The 21,576-nt window shown below is 44.0% G+C and overlaps 1 protein-coding gene across 1 annotated transcript in view; it reads right to left on the bottom strand.

Moving 5' to 3' along the window:
* Positions 1-18,711, bottom strand: part of LOC124595733 (tudor and KH domain-containing protein homolog) — a 68,904-nt gene extending 50,193 nt beyond the window's left edge. The window contains exons 1-3 of the mRNA XM_047134607.1: positions 18,446-18,711; positions 1,845-1,955; positions 1,556-1,694 (exon numbers count right to left, since the gene is read on the bottom strand). Coding sequence (XP_046990563.1) covers positions 1,556-1,645 — 90 coding nt within the window. The 5' untranslated portion in view covers positions 1,646-1,694; positions 1,845-1,955; positions 18,446-18,711. The remainder of the gene's footprint in view (positions 1-1,555; positions 1,695-1,844; positions 1,956-18,445) is intronic.
* Positions 18,712-21,576: the final 2,865 nt, after the last annotated feature.

The following is a 21,576-nucleotide window of genomic DNA, read 5'->3' as shown; positions in this document are numbered from 1 at the left end:
AGAATTTGAGATAGGATACCAAAAATTTAAAATCGACTTTTCAAAAATATGTTCATTTTGTAGCACATATCTTTCTGAAGAATCTGATATATACATGTGTTCGAGGAAATGTAAGACATGTTATTTGGTCTTACGTGCACCGAAGTGCAGTGCCACGCCTCTACACACAGCATTCTTCTATCACACGCCATTGTACTTCGCTATGTGGAATTCAAATGTATAATATTTTGTAATGGATGCCATCAAACTATATTCAGGACAGTGGAAATTAAAATGTCCTGTGGTGTCTCTCCTGCTACCAATTGGTCAGTTTAACATCCAGCCCCTCTTTTTTTTAAAAAAAAAACAAAAAAAAACACACCCCCTCGCAATTAATATTGGATGGGATTATTTGTATCCCAGAGAACAAGAACTCTTCAGAAAATTTGCACTCTTTAGTGCCTATTAGCTAATAACTTGCTTTTTTTGTGTAACATAAAATTAAATATATGATACATGAAATCAATAAAGACAAGTGAGAAGCAAGATGGTACACATTTCTTCAATCCTCAAGTCCTAGCATTTTTTCCTCTCTAACCCTGCTACGGCTTAACATGGTGTCCTTTCCTTTCTGCAATAGGATCTACTACCTCATCAAACTTCATCAAACGTTTTGCCACAAGAAAAAACGAAAAGTCGTTGTCCAATACTGAAAAAGCTGTTAATACAAACAGACCCACAAGCTAAACATATAATCATGTCTTATTCGTACTATACTGAGTCTGTAAAATTTCCTTATTTGCTATCCATCCTGGTGTCACAATTTTAACGGGCAACAGTCTAGCAAACTATTCATAGATGTCTCTCTCCAAAACATCCTAAAAGGTACCACAGCTGGGCCTGTTTTTTATAAAGAGGGTGATTTTACCTGTAAAATCAATTGGCTTGTGAAAAGAGGAAACCAGCTGAACAATTGATAACTAAAGATGCAACACAAATCGAGCTCTAATTTCAGTTTGTGGGCGAGTCCATTTGCGTGTGGGGCTACTTATCTGATTCTATGCATTCATTACATGTGTTGTCTACTTGGTAATCTGGTAGTTATATGCTGCGGGATGTACTTATGTGGCGAAAGCTTACAATGAAGAAATGAGTGAATGAATTTTGATATTCTCCTCTTGCTTAAAACAATATGATGGTGAGATCTAGCCTACTCATTTAGAAACAAAATGATAGATGTGAGATTTCAGTATTTATGCTGACACTCCCTTCTCCCCTGATGTGACAGATATATATGTATATGTGGCCTACTGCAGAACTATGTTCTCTGAATTTTATTCACTGCACACAATTCCATCCACAGGATGAGACGTGATCTACAAACTGTCATAGTTCTGCATGCAAAGTCTAATGATTCCCACTCAACTGTGACATTAATCAACCAACAAAAAATTAAGAAGGGTTAACACTTACAATTAGTAAGAGGAACATGGTTTGTTGTGAGCTGTCAATTGTATTCACACGAAAAAGATGTCTCACATATCTTTTCAAAAATAATATGCTTAACAGAACTTACATTTTTTAAAAGAATATACAGCAGCACAGCACTAATGCCCGAAAGCGAAAGTGCAACAGCAATAGGAACAAGAGGTAACTTAATATTCATTGTTGAGCTAACAGCTGGGTTCTTCCATCAATTCTCACAAATGTACAGCCTGCAAAAAGTAAGAAATGATGACAAATCAATAAAAGTTAATACCCATTATTACATTGAGAATTAGAACAACATACAAATTCACAATCAACAAATTAATTGTATTTTTTAAACACAATACATTGATGGATTTTTCCTCATTTGTGCTCACATTTTTATTCGAATTCTGTTTCACTGGTGCAACTTTGGCTAGTTTTGCATTTGTGAAGCATACAAAGTACCTCTGCAGTTTGGCGCCACAAAACTGATAGGTCCACTGTCGCTGCAACAGTAGAAAAAAAAATTAAAAAAAAAAAAAAACCTGGAAAAATATAAATTAAAATCACGAAATAGCATAGTTGACGGGCCTAGTGCCAGTTTATGGGATGCTTAGATAGTATATGCAATATGTTTACAAGTGTTAAAGTATCTATTAACTGGTATATAATACCTGCCATCTACAGATTTCTGTATAATGCACTCATTTTAATTTGATAAAAATGAAAAAAAAAAAAAAAAAAAAAACAATTTTTCAAACTTTTTTACAAATGAAACCATTATAACCAGGGTTAGAATTTTTAGGCACAAATTTCAGAAGAAAAAAGGAAGGGGAAGAGTGATAAAATAAGGTTAAAAAGTGCTCATTTAATCAACTAATTCAAAAAATTCTAATTTGTAGAATTCTCGGGTGTCTGGCCAGGTCACATAGTAATTCCTCCACAATACTTCAGCAAACAGACAAGTTGCCATCTTCAGGTGGTTTCTGATGAATGCTGCACTGCTCCTCTCGATATCCTATATACAACGTGTGTCCAAAAACTGACGAAACATTTCTTTTTTTTTTTTAATTTATTGCCAATATATGTACAAAGCTTAAAAATTCTTCAAAGGAGTTACTGTTAGCTCTCAACACATTTTTACAGCACTTCACCCACGATTGGTAAGCCTCTGGAAGGCCTTAACATTGTCACTGCCTTTTAGATGTCCTCACTGCTCTCAAAACAGCATCCTTTGAGGGTCATTTTAATCCTGGGGACCAGGAAGACGTCAAGTGGAGAGAAATCGGGACTACAGAATGACTGCGGCAGCGCTGTCACGTTGTGCTTGACCAGGTACTTGCGAACACGCAGTGATGTGCGGCTGGGTGCATTGTCGTGATGCAGCAGCCTGGTAGTAGCAACATCTTTTCACACTTGGAAGACCGTTTTTCTTAATCTTTCCAGAACATTGACTTAGTGGGTTGGTTGGTTTAAAAGAGGGGGGAAAGGACCAAACTAAGGGGTCATCAGTCCCTTGTTTCGAAGGAAACAATGCCACAAGGGTGAGAATAAGACAATGAGACTTACAACACAAAACAGAATGAAATGATAAACCACAACAACAACTCCAGGGCAACAAACACTTAAGAGGGCAAAAGGGGACAAGAAAACCACAAAGGCGCAAGAAACAGGTAGAAGAGGTTAAAACAAGAAGGCAGGTTATCATGGCTGGCTGACCATAAGGATAAAAAGGAAAAGCCAGCCACTCTGCAACACATTAAAACCTCCACCATGAAAGCACTAGGGTGGAGGACACACAGGGACAAAGGACATGTGCTAAAACTTACAGCAAATGATAAAACTCACCCTCACGAATAAAACGTAAAACTAAAGCTGCCATTGAGGCATTGTCACCCAACACCCGAAGGTAGGATGCTGGGAAAGTTAAAAGTCCGCCACAGAGTGGCTAAAAGTGGGCAGTCCAGCAAGAGATGTACGACTGTCATTTGTGGGCCACAGCGACACCGAGGTGGGTCCTCGCAATGGAGAAGGTAGTCATGCACCAGCCACGTATGGCCAATGTGGAGCCGACACAGAACCACAGAGTCCCTGTGAGAGGCGCGCACGGAGGTCTTCCACACATTCGTAGTTCCCTTAGTGGCACACAGCTTGTTGTGCATACTGAGGTTAAGCCATTCCGTCTCCCCCCAAAGCCACAAAACCTTGATGCATAATACTGAATGCAGGTCAGTTTCAGAGAAGTTGATCTCCATAAGCAGTTTCTGCATAGCCTGTTTGGTCACCATGTCAGCAAGCTCGTTGCCTGGGATTCCGATGTGACCTGGGGTTCTGACAGATACCACTGAACGACTGGACTGTTCCAGGGCATAGATGGACTCCTGGATGGTTGCTACCAAAGGATGATGAGGGTAGCACTGGTCGATAGCTTTTAGGCTGCACAAGGAGTCAATACACAGGAGAAATGACTCATCTGGGCATGAGCGGATGTGCTCAAGAGCACGAGATATGGCTGCCAGCTCTGCAGTGAAAACATTGCAGCCATCTGGTAAGGAGTGCTGTTCTATATGTCCTCCATGAACATATGCAAAGCTGACATGACCATCAGCCATCGAGCTATCAGTGTAAACCACTTCATGGACCTGGCACATGTTGAAAATCAAGAGGAAGTGACAGCGGAGAGTCGCAGGGTTAACGGAGAGTCGCAGGGTTAACTGAGTCCTTAGGGCCAAGTAAAAGGTCCAGGCGAAGCCACGGCCTAGGTGTACACCATGGAGGTGTTTATGAATGAACCTCAAGTATAGGTGGTAAAGGCAAGGGCTGCAGTTCGGAGAGAAGAGATCGCACACAAACTGCAATTGTAAGCCCTGACCCGGGCCGCCGATGTGGGAGATGAACCGCCATGGACGCGAAAATGAGACAGTAATTCAGAAGTGCAGGAGAACTACAAACGAGTGCAACGTAACTGTAGAGCAATTGTGCACATCTAACCGGCAATGGAGGGACTCCAGCCTCAACCAGGACACTGGTCACCGGACTCGTCCTAAAACTCCTGTCGCTAGGCGAATGCCACAGTGGTGCACAAGGTCAAATACACGCAATGCTGAGGGCGCCGCCGAACCATAAACCACATTCCCATAGTCAAGGCAGGATTGAACAAGGGCTCTGTAAAGCTGTAGCAGCGTAGAGCGATCTGCACCGCATTTGGTGCTGCTCTGGCAGTGGAGGGCATTGAGGTGCTGCCAGCACTTCCACTTAAGTTGACAGAGGTGAGGAAGCCAAGTCAATCGGGTATCGAATAGCAGTCCTAAGAATCGATATGTCTCCACTACGGTGAGTGGATCGTCATTAAGGAAAAGATCTGGTTCCAGATGAAGGGAACGATGCCGACAGAAGTGCGTAACACACGACTTTGTGGCCGAAAATTGGAAACTGTGGGCTAGAGCCCAAAACTGCACCTTGTGGATGGCTCCCTGCAGGCACCGCTCAGCAACACCAGTACTGGTGGAGCAGTACGAAATGCAGAAGTCACCTGCATACAGAGAAGGTGAGATGGACGGCCCTACAACTGCTGCTAGACCATTGAAGGCCACTAGAAACAGAGAGAAACTCACTATAGAGCCCTGCGAGACCCCATTCTCCTGGATAAGGGGGGAACTGTGGGAGGCACCAACTTGGACATGGAAAGTACAAAGCGACAGGAAATTGTGGATAAAAATCGGGAGTGGGCCTCGAAGACCCCACTCGTATAATGTGGCAAGGATATGATGTAGCCTGGTCATGTCATATGCTTTTCATAAATCAAAAAAGACGGTAACCAGGTGTTGGCGTCTGGAAAAGGCTGTTCAGATGGCAGACTCGAGGGACACAAGATTATCTGTGGTAGAGCGACCCTGACAAGCTGCCCCGACACGGAGCCAGTAGTCCATGTGACTCCAGGACCCAACCCAACTACCGACACGCCATATGTTCCAGCAGCTTACAAAGAATGTTGGTGAGGCTGATGGGCCGATAGATATCCTCATCAAGCGGATTTTTACCAGATTTACGCATTGGAATGATGGTGCTCTCCCACCATTGCGATGGAAAGACGCCATCGCACCAGATCCAGTTGAAGATGATGAGGAGATGTCGCTTGTAGTCAGATGAGAGATGTTTAATCATTTGACCGTGGATCTGATCTGGCCCAGGGGCTATGTCGGGGCAATGCGCAAGGGTACTGAGGAGCTCCCACTCTGTAAATGGGGCATTAAAGGGTTCACTGTGGCGTGTAGTGAATGAGAGGACTTTCCTTTTGAAGGTGCGAATTGCTGGGAGGTAGTTCTCGACGCAGAGGCTAGAGCATAGTGCTCAGCAATCGCGTTTTTGTTGGTAGATAACATGCCATTGAAGTTAATGCCAGGGTCACCTGTTGGGGTCTGGTACCCAAAAAGACATCTGATCTTTGTCCAGACTTGGGAAGGCTATGAGGTGCTCCAGGCAAGGGTGCCACTTATGCCCCCGTAGAGCTCGCTGACACTCCTTAATTGACTCAGCAACTTCTGGCGACCACCAAGGGACCACCTTCCACCGGGGGCATCCCAAAGAGCGAGGGATCACATTTTCCGCCACAGTAATAGTTGTTGTAGTCACCTGCTCAACCATCACATTGATGTTACCGCATGGGGGAGATTCAGCGGTGACAGCAGAGGTGAAAGTTTCCCAGTCCGCCTTGTTTAAAGCCCAGCTGGACAGGCGTCCCTGGGCCTGACCCCAGGCCAATGACAGGAGGATGGGGAAGTGGTCACTACCACACACGTCATCACGTGCTCTCCAATGGATAGATGGGAGAAGTCCTGGGCTGCAAATGGATAAAGCAATGGCCGAGTAACTACCACAAGCCACACTGAAATGTGTTGCAGGTTTCCTGAAGGGCAATGCAGAAAGCAGGTGTAAAGCTCGACAGTTGCCGTATCTTAGCCAAGTGGTGGAAAAAACCACCACAATTCCACTGGAGGATGACATTGTGAGACTGTGAAGGCAGGGAACATTCAATGAGACGGATTACGCCTCAGGGTCACCAGCTGCCACTGACTTATTGCTCGAGCAGTCTATATCCATTGTGTCTGAGGGTCCGGCGAGATCCAAGTCCTCAGCAGACGCCAGAATCTCCACCTTATCCCCAGACGCAGAGCTTGTAGGTAGCGATGGTAAGGGTACTATTGCAATTCCCTTGGTCTTGGGGGTCTTCCTGCTGGATTTCTCCGGCTGGGAGGGCTTCACTGATTCAGTCTCTGGGACTGAGGATCGTGAAGCCGTACGACCAGCTGCTTTTGGGCACTTCAGCCACTGACGGGCGTCATCTTTCCCATTAGCAGATTAGCAGAAGCCTGGGAAGGGAGTGACCCAAGGAACCCCCACCTGGTGAGAGGGGCTGAAGAAGCCTTATGCTTCTCCATCTCAGAAGTGGGGACTTGTGTCCCTGATGGTTTGGGTGGGGGGTGGGAGGGGGCAGCAGTGCTCCCAAGGTAGGTGATGCGGGAACAATAGGCGGGGGGGGGGGGGGGGGGGGGGGGGAGAGAGAAGAGTGTAGCTTTCTGGCTCTCAGAGCCGACTGGAATTTGTGGAACTGATGAGGCTCCAACTGTTCTCGAAGCGGTGGCATATGAGGAGATCACAGCCACAGGATGTAGGCACTCATATTTTCTCTTAGCCTCAGTGTAGGTCAGTTGGTCCAGGGTCTTGTATCCCTGATTTTCCTCTCTTTCTGTAAAATCCTGCAGTCTGGCGAGCAAGGTGAATGATTCTCTCCGCAGTTGACACAGATGGGAGGCGGGGCACATGGATTATTGGGATGCGATGGACATCTACAATCTCGACATGTGATGCTGGAAGTACAGCGGGAAGACATATGGCCAAACTTCCAGCGCTTAAAGCACCGCATCAGGGGAGGGATATATAGCTTGACATCACAGCAGTAGACCTCCCCCATCACCTTCACCTTCTCGGGTAAGGTGTCACCCTCAAAGGCCAAGATGAAGACACTGGCGGCAACCTGATGATCCCTTGGACCCCGACGGATGCGCCGCACAAAATGAACACCTCGTCGCACTAAATTGGGTTGCAGCTTGTCATCGGACTGCAAAAGAAGGTCCCTGTGGAAGATAATACCCTGGACCATATTTAAGCTCTTATGTGGCGTGATTTTAACAGAAACATCCTCCAACTTGTTACAAGTGAGTAAACTCTGTGACTGGGCAGAGGATGCTGTTTTTGTCAAGACTGACCCAGATCACAGTTTGGATAAGCCCTCCACCTCCCCAAACTTGTCCTCTAAATGATCTACAAAAAACTGTGGCTTCACTGAAAAAAATGAGCCTCATCAGTTCTTGTAAATACGAGGTACCAGGGTGAATAAGGTTCACTGCCATCCTTAGCCTGGCGTTCCTCCCACGGTGTGGCCAGGGAGGGGAATAATTTAGGGTTGTACTTTCTTGCACTGTGCTTAGACTTGGAATGCTTAGAGACTGCTGGTGTTTGATCATCAGCAAGTGATAAAGACGTAGTATGCTTCACCACGCATTATCTGCCCTGATGCCACTCATTCCGACCAGGGGCCTTCCCCATGGGCGCCACCAAGCCACAGCAAAGGCCACCTGGCAGGATGGCCATTGCTGGGAGTCCTGATGCCCCAGGATGATGGGCATCTATTCCTTGGCATATGTGGGGAGTTAACAGCGCAGGCATCAGCAGAGTGATCCCTGTGGTGTCAGGGGGCTAGAACCAACAAGGTACGTGGCAGCCCCACCACAACAGACTGGGCACCATGCTGGATATGAGGTGCAAAGAATTCCATGGTCATCGTCGATGCAAAAAGCGACACTGAATAGTGCATGGTGGAAAATGCACCCAGGAAGGTGTCCTAGCCAAAGAGATGGAGAATGAGCTGGACTGCAGTGCGACTATGAGAAAGTGTTCGTACATCCATATTTAAATACCATCAGGTAGGACATCAGCTGGTATAATTTTTATTAAAAATGAAACTCTTCCAGCTGTACTTAAGATGTCATATTTATTTTTTAATAAAAATATGAGAAAGTGGGCTAGAGATCTCAAGGCACGATGGACAAGATGCACCACGTATGGTGCCCTTCCCCAATTGGCTCACTCTTCGGGAAAATTTTGAAAACTGGAGGTCAAACCCTACAGGGGACCATCACATAAAGGCCAAAACATGTGAGACTCCTTTTAGTGGCCTCTTAAGACAGGCAGGAAAACCTCGGGGCCTATTCTAATCAACGGACCTGCAGGGGGGCATTGACTTAACAAAGAGCATTAACAATCTGTCCTTGGGGTACAAACTATTTGTGCACCACACCCTTTCTCTCAAAGAAGACAATCAGCACCGTTTCTACCTTGAATTTTCTAACCCTTGCCTTCTCGGGGATGCTGAGGTGTATCACTCCAAACTTAGCTGCTTCATTTCCAGGTCGTACAGGAAAGTCCATGTTTCATCGTCAGTAATAACATTGTCCAAATAATACGGTTCAATGTCCACATGTTCACGCAGTTCACTCGCGATTAACACTCAACTGGCCATTTGTTTGTACGACAGAATTTTTAGCGCCAGCTTGGTGCACACCTTTCTTATGTACAACTCCTTCATAGCAGCGTCAAACAAGGAACTTTCTGGAATGTTTAAAGTGTCAGCTAAAAACCAAACACTCAATTGACAGTCAGAATTCAACAATTCACCAACACGATTCACATTGTCTTCATTTCTGTTTGTTGACTGTTTCCAGAGTGAGGGCCATCGTTCACCCCTTCCTGGCCCTCCTTGAACTTCTTCACCCACTTCCTAACTAGCACACAACTCATCGCAGACTCACAATAGGCTTTCTTTAACACTGCATGAGTCTCTGATAACTTGTTATCGAACTTTGCGCAAAACTTGATCGCCCAACATTGTTTGACTGAATCATGACAAAGTCACAAAAAAGAGATGCACTTATTGAATGATGCTGATGATGCTACTGTTGCTCTGAGCAGACTGAACTTTGGTGCCCTCTAAAGATCGTCCTAGCTCACTGTGACCAATAGTGGCGTGGCAAAAAAATATATTTCATGACTTTTCGGACACACCTTGTATGCTGGCTGTTACCACAAGAGGGAGCCCGAGACATCGGGAAGGAGACAATCCATAATTGGGTTTATGGCAATAGCAAACAGTACAACACTTAGCACGGAGCCCTGGGGTACCCCGTTTTCTTGGGAGAAAGTACGGGAGAAAGTAGTGTTCACCCGCACTTTAAATGTGCGCTCTACCATAAATTCACGAAGAAAAAGGGGCAGCCGTCCTCGAAAGCCCCCAAGAGAACAGTGTGTGGAGGATGCCTGTCCTCCAACAGGTGTCATATGCTCTCTCCAGATCAAAAAATATTGCTACTGTTTGGGATTTCCTGAGAAAATTGTTCATGTTGTAAGTGGAGTGAGCAACGAGGTGGTCAACGGCGGAACGATGCTCTCAGAAAGCGCATTGGGCAGGTATTAAAAGACTTCGGGACTCCAGCCACTAGGCTAAACGGCAATTCACCATATGCTATAAAACCTTACATAAACTACTCGTGAGAGAAATGGGGTGATAACTGAAGGGGAGATGTTTGTCCTTTCCAGGTTTCGAAACAGGAATGACGATAGCTTCCCGCCATGTCGGTCCAAATTCGATTATAAAGGCGAATGAGGTAGCGCAGACTATGGTATGATAAATGCAGCAACATTTGGATGTGGATACCATCCGGTCCTGGGGTGGAAGAGCGAGAAGAAGAGAGTGCGTGTTGGAGTCCACACATGGAGAAAACAGTGTTATAGCTTCTGCGATTTTGAGAGGAGAAAGCAAGGGGTCGCACTTCCGCTGCACGTTTCTTCGGCAGAAAAGCTGGCGGGTAATTTGAAGAGCTTGAAATCTCAGCGAAGTGTTAACCCAATGAGTTAGAAATTGCAATGGGGTCCACTAAGGTATCATGCGCGACAGTGAGCCCAGAGACCGGGGAGAAACTAGGCGCACCAGATAACTGTCGAATCCGACTCCAAACTTCCGAGGAGGGAGTGAAGGTGTTAAATGAGCTAGTAAAGAAGATCCAGCTTTCCTTCTTGCTATCGTGGATGACACGACGGCATCGCACACAGAACTGCTTACAGCGGATACAGTTGGCCAAAGTAGGATGGTGGCGGAAAAGCACGTCACCGCTCACATATTGTGTCACGGCATGCCTCATTCCACCAAGGAATTGAGGGGCGCCGGGGCAAACCGGAGGTGCGAGGTATTGAACATTCCGCAGCTGTAAGAATAACATCTGTAATATGAGTGACCTCATCGTCGACGCTAGGAAAGTGACAGTCATCGAATGTCGCTACAGATGAAAAAAGTGTCCAATCGGCTTGAGCAAACTTCCAGCATCTCAGGCGCATATATGGCCGTTGTGGCTGCAATCTAAGGACACATGGAAAGTGGTCACTCGAGTACGTATCAGCAAGAGTGAACCATTCAAAGCACCGAGCTAGCGGAACAGTACCGACCGAAAGGTCCAAATGAGAGAAATTTGTCGTGGAGGCTGACAAAAATGTAGGGTCCCCAGTGTAGAGACAAACAAGATCCGCTTGGTGGAAGACGTCTACCAATAGTGAGCCATGTGTACAAGGACGTGGAGATCCCCAAAGGGGGTGGTGGGCATTGAAGTCCTCGACCAGCAAACAGGGGAGCGGAAGCTGACCAAGAAGATGAAGGAGATCAGCTCTTGCCACTGGTGTGGACAATGGCATGTATACAGTACAAAGAGAGAAGGTGTATCCAGAAAGGGAAAGATGGACAGCAACAGCTTGGAAGGAACTGTTTAAAGGGTGGTAATGGACAGTATCATGGAGAAGAATCATGAGTCCTCCATGTGCTGGAGTGCCATCAACAGAGGGGAGATCAAACCAGACTGACTGAAAATGAGGGAAAACAAAGTGACTGTGGGGACGCAGCTTTGTTTCCTGAAGACAGAATATGACCAGCGAGTAGGATCATAAGAGTATCAACAATTCATCCCGATTGGCTCGAATGCCGCGGATATTCCAATGGATAATGGACACAGGGTGGTCAGAAAACGGAAGAATGTGACCAAGGTTGCCCTCAACTCAACGACTGCTCAGAGCTTGCGACCAATAGCGTGGAACGGCATTCAGCCGAAGGCAGATGATCCTGATCCATAGGTTGTTTGGGAGAAGCTCCTGCCACCAGTGATTGGCCGGTCGATCGGCCACCAGCCGTGCGCCGCTGCGACACACAAGACGGACGTGGACGGTTACCGCCAGGTGGTGCTGTAGATGAGACACGCCGTGGCGGAGAAGGAGAGGAACTGGGTTTCTTATTAGCCTTCTTGGAAACAGGACATTGAGATTGGGGAGGAATCAATGGATGTGAAGTCAAGGTAGGTAAAAAATCTTCACGAGTAGGCTCTTTTTTTTTGGAAGTCCGGGTGTCTGATTTTGGGGCTCGTGGTTTAGCAGAACCCGATGAAGGGTGAGCCATAGAGTGAGCAGGTGATAGTGGGGAGATTGTGCTGGCCGATCTGACAACTGTGGCACTAAAGGTGAGATCACAAGTCTGTGTGGGTGAATCCTTTGTAGGCCAAGGAGAGGCAAGGACAGTGCTGTATTTACCTGCGTGAGGCACAGTGGGCTTTCGACTTGTGAATAACTTTCGAGCAGCAAAGGTCAACACCTTTTCCTTCACTCTGATTTCCTGAATGAGCCATTTGTCTTTGAAAATGGGGCAATCTCTAGAGGAAGCAGTGTGATCACCCATACAGTTGATGCAACGAGGGGATGGAGGTGGACAAGCACCCGCATGGGCATCCTTGCCACACGTAATGCATTTGGCCGGATTGGAACATGACTGGCTGGTATGATTGAACCACTGACATCGATAGCAACGCGTAGGGTTTGGAATGTAAGGGCGAACGGAAATTATCTCATAGCCCGCTTTTTCAATGGAAGTTGAACTCTGTCAAATCTCACGAAGACAGTACGGGTTGGAACCAAGTCCTTGCCAACCCTTTTCATGACTCGATAAACAGCCATTATGCACTGGTCAGACAGGTAGTTTTGAATTTCCTTGTAGGACAATCCGTTGAGGGAGCGTGTATAAACCACCCCATGTGATGAATTTTAAGTGCGGTGCGCTTCCATCCGGACAGAGAAGGTGTGTAGCAGTGAAGTACACAGCAATTTTTGTGCCTGGATGGCACTGACTTTTTCTAACAACAAGGTGCCATTTCATAATTGGGAAAAACACTTTACAGGACCTGCAATTTCGTCGACACCTTTCTGAATAATACAAGGGTTGACTGTGGAGAAGTCTTGACCTTCATCCTACCGAGAGACAACAAGAAACTGTGGCACTGATGGTAGAATTGTCCATGGCTGAGACTCATTTAACTTTCGCTTGTGAGCAGACATAGTAGATGATGAGGAAACCATTGCGGAAGTATCCCCATGATTACCGGCGTCTCCAATGGCGTGCTCCTTCCTTGTGGGGGCCGGGCCCTCTCTGAGGGCACTCCCGCCTTAGGTGATTGTTCACACCTCAAGTCACACCTCCCGAGAAACGGACGGAGGGACCAATTGGCACTTTCGGAAGGTACCAGCTCGGGTAATCACCCCTCCCTGGGCCTGGCCGTCACCAGGCGGTATGTACGTGTCCTACCTGTCTACCCGGGGCGGGGAATTACGCATTACCCAGTCGCCGGCTACGCATGGGAATGCGTGGGTCAGTCTTCAGACACACACAGGGAGGAAAAAAAGAAAGGGAGGAACAAAGAAAAGGAAAAGAAAGAAGAGAGGTCTCAACGCCGCAGCGAAGAAGAGGGTAAATAGAAGAGGTAAGGAAAAGAGAAGAATAAAAGGAAGGACAGAGACTTGCCAGCAGAGAAAGTGAAGGAGAGAGACTGTTTTACAGTTTCAAGAATCCGTCTCTGGACGTAGGCACTAAACATACTGCCAGGGGGGAGAAAGGGAAGGGAAGAGGCGGTGGTGAGGGGTGGAGGGGGGGGGGGGAAGATGGGGATGGGGAAGGATGTGGAAAAGGGAGGTATGCAGCCTGGAAAGGAAAGACGGCCACACTAGCTCGGGGCCCTGTGCACACTACGCACGTATCCACAAAAGAGTTGTGGACCCCCTGGGGGGAGATGGCAATGTATGTGTCAGCTGAAGTATCATGGAGGAATTAAAATGTGACCTGACTGGACACCTGAGAAGTCTATAAATTAGAATTATGCTGGGAAAACATCAGATCACATATCAAGCACCTTTACAGGGAGAAAATGCTTCAACAGATGAAGATGTTGGACAAGCTGCAGAACAAGGAGCAGGTGCTCTGCTAACTCACATTCCTGCTTAGATGTTGAGATGGCAACACGATACCATCTTTTGCCAATATCACACAAAATAAGGACTACAGCAGCCATTTGCACCACAAAACAACCCAGCTTGGTGCTGGTGAAAGAAAGAATCCACTATACTGAATGCTGTCTGGACACCATCTCAGAAGATATCGGAGGTCCACCTCAAGACAGCTTTAGCTCTCTCTCCCGCATCATGGAAATGGGCTGAGGCTGTCACAGTGTACAGGCAGACAGCATATGAGGAAATGCTACCACTAAACAGATGTTAAGTCTGAATGGTCTGCAGCATGGTAGAAAACCACCCAAGAACCACTTAAGCATACCGTGATCAACCACCAATTGTGGACATCATAAGAGTGAGAAACATGTCACCTATGCTCTATCAGCTGATGAGGCCGAAGAAATACGCTGTGAAACATGTTGCACGCTCACCAGGGCCACAGCCACTGGAGTGCAACCTCTCAAAGGCAGAGAGAGAGGCCACCTGCAAGCTATACAATGATGCTGAGCTGGTTGTCCTGCTTGCTAACATAGGGAACTCTATGGTACTGCCCCTACATTCAGAATATAAACAGAAAGTGTATGAACTTCTCGACGACACCGTGTATAGGAAGATAGGAGGAAACCCAACAGGTCACCTCCAGAGAAGAAGCATTGAAAGTCTTTGCAGTACCTTTGATGCAAGAACTGCCAAAAAGCTTCGACCATGAGCTGCTGCACCACAAACATTGTATGGGCTGCCAAAGGTCCACAAAGATAATATCCCACTGCGTCTGATAGTAACAAAGGAGCAGCAACACATGGATCAGCCCAACACCTGACTGCTTTTCTGAGTCCAATTGTAGGAAAATGTGAACATCACATTAGCAATTCTACTCACTTTGTAAAACATCTACAAGAACTTTGCCTCCACAATTGTGACTTGTTGTTGGGTTTCAGTGAGTTATTCTCTTAACCAGCATACCATTGAAGGACTCCGTGGAACTGATAAGGAAGAAATTTGACACCAATCTGACGAGGCTCTTTGAGTTTGTACTCTCTTCAATGTATCTTCTACTCAATTGTAATTACTATGGACAGACAGATGGTGTCGCTATGGGACATCCCGTCGTCAGTTGTAGTGAATTTGTTCATGGAAAACTATGAAGAGAATGCCCTGGATCAAGCTCACTGCTTCTATCACTACGTGAATGACATCTTCGTCATTTGGCCACATGAATGGGACAGTGTAAGCAAATTTCTCCAACATCTCAACTTGTAGCACTCCCACAGTCAGTTTATGGTGGAAGTGGTACAGGATGCTGCCCTTCTGTTTTTTGATGTCCTAGTGAAACAGAAACCTGATGGCAACCTGGGACACAGTGTGTACAGGAAGCCTACACACACTGATCTGTATGTCACCACAACTCAGTGTGAAAGCAATATATGCACACTAATTCACAGTGTACAATCAGTCTGTGACCAGTGGTAAAGTTGCTTTATAAAAAAGGAGAAAGGGATAAGGTAGACAATTTCAGACCAATTTCTATGCCATCAGTGTTTGCTAAAGTTATTGAAAATGCTGTTTATGTAAGGACAATTGATCATTTTATATCACTCAATTTGCTATCAAATGTACAGTTCAGCTTTAGAAGTCGTTTAACAACTGAAAATGCTATATTCTCTTACCTCTGTGAGGCACTGGATGGGTTAAACAAAAGATTTCAAACACTAAGCATATTTTTGGTTTAACTAAGGCATTTTATTGTATTGATCACAAAATATGGCTCCAGAAGCTGAACCATTACGGAATACAGGGAGTAGCTCACAATTGGTTCCCCTCTTACTTTAGCAACAGACAGCAAAAGGTCATCATTCACAGTGTTGAGAATGGCTGTGATTTGGGGTCTGAGTGGGGTACGGTCAAATGGCGGTGCAACATTGGATCAGTTTCAAATAGTGCAGTTCATGACAAAAGTTCATGGCTTGTAGAAAATAAACTAACACTAAATCATAGTAAGACTCAGTTTTTACAGTTTCTAAAACACAACTCAACAAAACCTGATCTTTAATTTCACAGAATGGGCATATGATTAGTGAAATTGAACAGTTCAAATAGATAGCAAACTGTCTTGGAAAGCCCCTTTTAGAATCTCGTTCAAAGACTCAATGCTGCCATTTTCACTAATCGAACAGTATCTGAAGTAAGCGATCATTCAATATGAAAAGTAGTCTACTTTGCTTATTTTCTTTTGCTTATGTCATATGGTATTATATTTTGAGGTAACCCTTCCCATTCTAAAAGGATATTTTTGGCTCAAAAATGATTTTTTATATATATTCTTCACTGTTGTTTCTTGTTAACAATAATCACAGCTTATTCTCAAGAATTAGCAGCTTTCAATCAGTTAATACTCAGCAGAAATCCAGTCTGCATTTGAATCACACTTCCGTAACTCTTGCGCATAGAGGTGCGTGGTATACGGTTGCATCCATTTTCAATAAGCTACAACAAGAATTTAAAAATCTTTAACAGAAATCCACATGCTTTCAAATCGAAACTGAAGAGTTTTCTCAAGGATCACTCCTCCTGTTGAGGAGTTCCTTGAAAAATTAAGGCGATCAGTATGTTATATTGTTGATTTCCTTTACTTAAACTTACAGCTTGACTTTTTTTTTTTGGTTCAGAAACATTTTATTCTATCTGTTATTTCATGTAGGATGGGTACGAAACTCACTGAAACACTGCAACAAGATGACGCCACCACTTGGCTGATAACCCGAGAAGAATTCATCAATGCACAAATTGTATCTACAGACCAGAACAGTGGTGTAAATTACTTAGAGAAATTAAGATTTAAGAACTACCACACCATGAACCTGAAAATTGTTTTGAGATTATGAATTTTGCAGCAGTCAAAACAAGTTGCATTACTCTTTAAAAATACTGTATCAGAAACAGAAGAAAGGAAAAAAGTGGACTTATTTAAGAAGATGCCTGGGAGAAAATATAAATATCAAACATACCTTGCAGCAGTAGGTTTTTACATTACTAACAGCAATGACTCAGCTACTACAATCATTTTCCGAAGGAAGGAAAATTGTTCCGCTGAAACTACGAGATACGCAATCATTGAGATATTTCATTCCTCCATTTATGATGGTTTACCATCATTCCAAAGAGAAATCAGCTTTACAAAAATGCACTACTATAAACAGAAATCTTTAATTTTACACAAAATCAAATAGTATTTATTGAATAAAAATCCTTGTACTGTTATTACCAAAAGAACCTAGTGCCAGTTAATGTTGTTATATTGTGGAACTTAAAAGTTTGCCTGTTGACCAACCACAAATTCCAGTGGTATCTAACTAATAGCCCCCAATGTAATGTGATCCCCTCCCCCTTCTCTTCATATAACGAAACTTACAATGACATCATTTTGATAAAAAAAATTGGTGTTTAGTGATTGTGTACATAAATTAAAAATAGAACCACTATGCCATTCCATAACATACCTTCATAGCATAATGCCTGTTAGTGGAACACCATTTGCCTACATTCCATGAGGGACAATAGTAACCTCCTCCATTATAAAAGGCTGCTGACACAGTTTCCCAGACAGGCAGGTGTAAAAGTATGAAGAATGTCATTTTCAATTATGATGTTTGTAAGATTGTAGGCCTATATGGTAAAAGAGCACTCCACAAATGTATAAACTGTTGTGAAATGAGACCTTTAAGTAATTATGTGCCTGGATTATATGAATTAAACTTTTAATTATTTTTTACCATTTATGTTTATTAGTCTTCTAATGTTGTAATAAGCTGACATGTACCATTGTTGTAAAGCATGTGCACCCACATAAAAACTATTAAATTTTTATTCCAGTGTTGTGTTAGCATTCATGATATCTTTATCAGTAAGTTTATGAAAAGATCTATTTTCTTGGTAAATGAAATAGCGTTTTCTTCCAGTACTGCAATTAGACAGTAGCCATACCTGTATGGACCACTGTTAAAATGTGTAAATAGGTCTGGGGAAACAAATCGGTCTTCTTGGAGGCATGGGTAAGTATAAATACCTAACAAAGGCGAATTCCCCTGAATCAATGGTTCAACTACGAACTGATGTGTTACAATTATGGCTGCAAATACACCGGCTTGAGGCTAAACTCACTCCATATTTATTTTGCGTCCGTATTCCACGGTTGTGTCGACCATGAAAACGTTTAGCTTGTGAAGCCCACGGATGGAGGTTACTATTTTCTGCGACATTTCTGTTCTCTTGCTTTCTACTTTATTTCAAAGCGGAAAACGTATTAAAAATCACAAAGTATTTTTAATCTAGCAAATGGCAGTTTGAAATATCATGGTTAATATTATGTATACAGTGACTGATTAAATGTCTTAAAACTCTGATACCAAATACTTCTGTTTTGCCCAACGCGGTTTCTCTACAAATTTCACTAAGTCGCAAAGTGAATGAGAAATTTTCCGAGAGAGACGCAAATATGGCGTACAACTGCCTCGTACGAAAATTCTACAGTTTTAGACCGAATATGATGCAAACACTAGAGAAAAAATTAACGTACCTTCTATGTATCTTCAGACAGACCACTGCAAGCTTTCAAGCACACAAGCGACAAGGTGGGTCACACACATAAACATAGTGATGACACAATATCATTGTAATCCCGTCGAATGGACCACTATACGAATATCGGACTGTTATCTTGAAAGTTTTAAGGTAATGCTTATTAATTAGCAACGCAAAAATCACTTAAAACCTATTATTTATATTTACTTAGTACTCTTTTTCAAATATCACATTCTGTTGTTTCGCTTTCACCAAATTACAGCAGGTTTGCCAACTAGCGACACATACGGAAAAGATACCATTGGATAAGATTGATATTACTTGTTTTCCTTTTCCCCCATTCATGATATTTTCTCGTGGGAACTATTAAGTACATAAATATTTTTCATTTATGTTTATATTTTATCTGACAAGAGGTAGCAACTTAATGGTTTTAATTTGAAGGTCAAAGCGATTCAGCTACATTCACCGTAAAATGCATCATGTTTCTACATCTGTATCCACACTCCGCAAACTACTGTGAAATGCATGGCAGAGTGTATTTTCCAAGGTACCAGTCAGAGTTTCTTCCCATTCCATTCATATATGAAGCAAACAAGAATGATTGTTTGAATGCCTCTTTGGACGTTTTAATAAAACTAACATAGTCCCCACGATCCTGTAAGGGGATTGTAATATATTGCTAAATTCTTGAAGTTTTATAAGTAGGCTTCCTCGGAATAGTCTGTTCCTAAGTGTTTACCTGTTGAGTTTCGTCAGTATCTCTGTGACAGCCTCCCACAGGTCAAACAAACATGTGACGATATGTGCTGCTGTCCTCTGTACTATTTTTTTTCTTTACTGTGATTTCATTCCCCTGCCCCATATCGGCAGGGGAGGGCTGTCAGCGGCACAATCCGCCGCTCTTTAGCCGAGTGACGTGACAGCTAATACAAGAAGAAAATGTTACATATAAAGGCGATAAAAAATGGGGACAGAAAACAGAGTATGGGGAGATAATGGAGGTAAAAATACACTGACATGGAGACGTTCATGGGGGGACAATTGAAGAAGTCGACATAAAGTTAAAAAACACAGTTGGCGATTCATAGAGAACAAAAAAGACACTGAAGTCACAGGCATGGGTTAAAAGTTGGCCACAGTATTAAAAACACTCCAGAACAACACACTTTAAACCCACTTGGAGCACACACGATGAAGAATAAAACTGCCAGGTGGGACCTGCCGAGAGAGAGGCCTGAGAGGATGGAAAAGTAGGGGAGAGCAAGGTGTAGCAGGGGAGGGGGCAGGATGAAAAGAGTAGGGGCATCAGGAGGTGCACCAAGAGGCAGGAGAGAGGTGGGGCGGGAAATGAAGAGGGAAGACAAGGCAGGAGGGAGTGCAGAGACACTGAAGCGGAGCACAGGAGAGGGAGGGGTCGTAGGAGGGAAGGTCTCTAGGGAGGGGGGAGAGGGAGCCCTGAGGAGGCAAAAGGAAGGTGGGGTTACAGCTGGTAGGAAGGGTAGACGTCAGGGCAAAGCTCATCATCCAGGAGGGGTAGATGCTCGAAGTTGCATTGGGAAAGGAGGTGGAGGGTGTGGAGATGGAGAGAGGGTGGGACATAATGGTAAAGGTGCGGCAACAGGCTGGGGGTGGAGAGGAAGGGAGACACCAGGGGGTGAGGGGTATTCAGACGGCGGACAATATACAGGGTGTGGATGTGTTCAAGGAAAAGGAGAAGGTGGGGGAAGGGGATAAGGCCATAGAGAATGCGTGTGGGGGGCGGGAGGCTGATGCGGAAGGCGAGGCGGAGTGCATGGCATTCGAGGATTTGGAGGGTTTATAGAACCGAGGAGTGGCGGAAATCCAAGCAACGCTGTCATAATAAAGGATGGGACGGATCAAGGATTTCTATGTGTGAAGGTTGGTGGAAGGATGCAGACTCCACATCCAGATGGACAGGAGTTGATCTGTACTATGTTCTGTTCATCATAAGAATAAACTTGATGTAAACATTACACCATGTATTCTTGCGCATTTGCTCGAATCTCATTGGATTTCGTTTCACGTGGAGCAGAAGCCAACCTGTGTCCCGTACAGTCAATAACGATCATAAGGATACGTTTTATGCAGTGTTACATGCACATAGACTGAGCGATAATTCGGGACAACAGCTTTAGTGGCGCATTAAGCTTGGACTGCACAGGTCAGCCAGCTGGTCCAACTAACCTGCAGTGATGTGAGCAGTTGGAGTTCAGACGTTAGAACAGATTTTTAAAGAACATGAAATAGTATTCAGCAAAACTGCAGCACTATCACACGCATCTTAGGTGTACAGGCGCAAAGCATAAAATGCTCTCATTCTCGCCTAACACAGTATCTTAATTACAAACAAGAGTGATGAAAATTCCTAACTTAAACACAGGGTAGTTCTTCTGAGCAATCTATGTGTGATGCAAAAGTATAGAGCAGGAATTTCACTATGTTGTTGAATACTGAAGCCGCTGTAGGTATTAATTACAGTCAATTGTCTGGTATAGAATAAAACAGACCTTTATTGCCTCGTGACATACAATTTCAAGCCATTGACTTAATGTACAGGAGACTCGTCAAAACACAATAACTGGTTTACAATTTTCCTTATAATACCAGTAATATAATACATAGTAGTAAATAATTACTTAATTAAACAATTAATAATTTTTCTTCAAAATTAACAAACTTCTAAATATGAACAGTCCAAAGTACTTGCTCTCTTCATCTCAAATTTTCAGGATGTCATTTATGAATTCTCCTACTGAATAGTAACATTTCTGCATGAGTTTTTCATATAAGTATTTTCCTAAATTTATACCGAGCAGTTCTCTTCCTTCTACTTTGTTATAAATTTTCATACCCACATAATATGGAGTCTGAGCATAAAGTTTTAAATGGTGGGTGGAGAGCATAAAATCATTTTGATTTCTGGCATTGTAATCATGTCAGGAATGATTTGCTACAAATAAATCGGGGTTACTGTGTACAAAGATAATCAGCTCATACATGTATAGTGAGGGAACACTTAATATACTTAGATTTTTTAGGAGTGGGCGACATGATTTTCTTCACCCTACATTGTGCATATTTCTAATGGTGGTTTTCTGAAGT

Source organism: Schistocerca americana, chromosome 2, assembly GCF_021461395.2.
Source record: "Schistocerca americana isolate TAMUIC-IGC-003095 chromosome 2, iqSchAmer2.1, whole genome shotgun sequence".
Taxonomy (NCBI): Eukaryota; Metazoa; Arthropoda; class Insecta; order Orthoptera; family Acrididae; genus Schistocerca; species Schistocerca americana.
The sequence above is the reverse complement of the archived record's forward strand: the minus strand, read 5'-3'. Positions and strand labels throughout refer to the sequence as shown.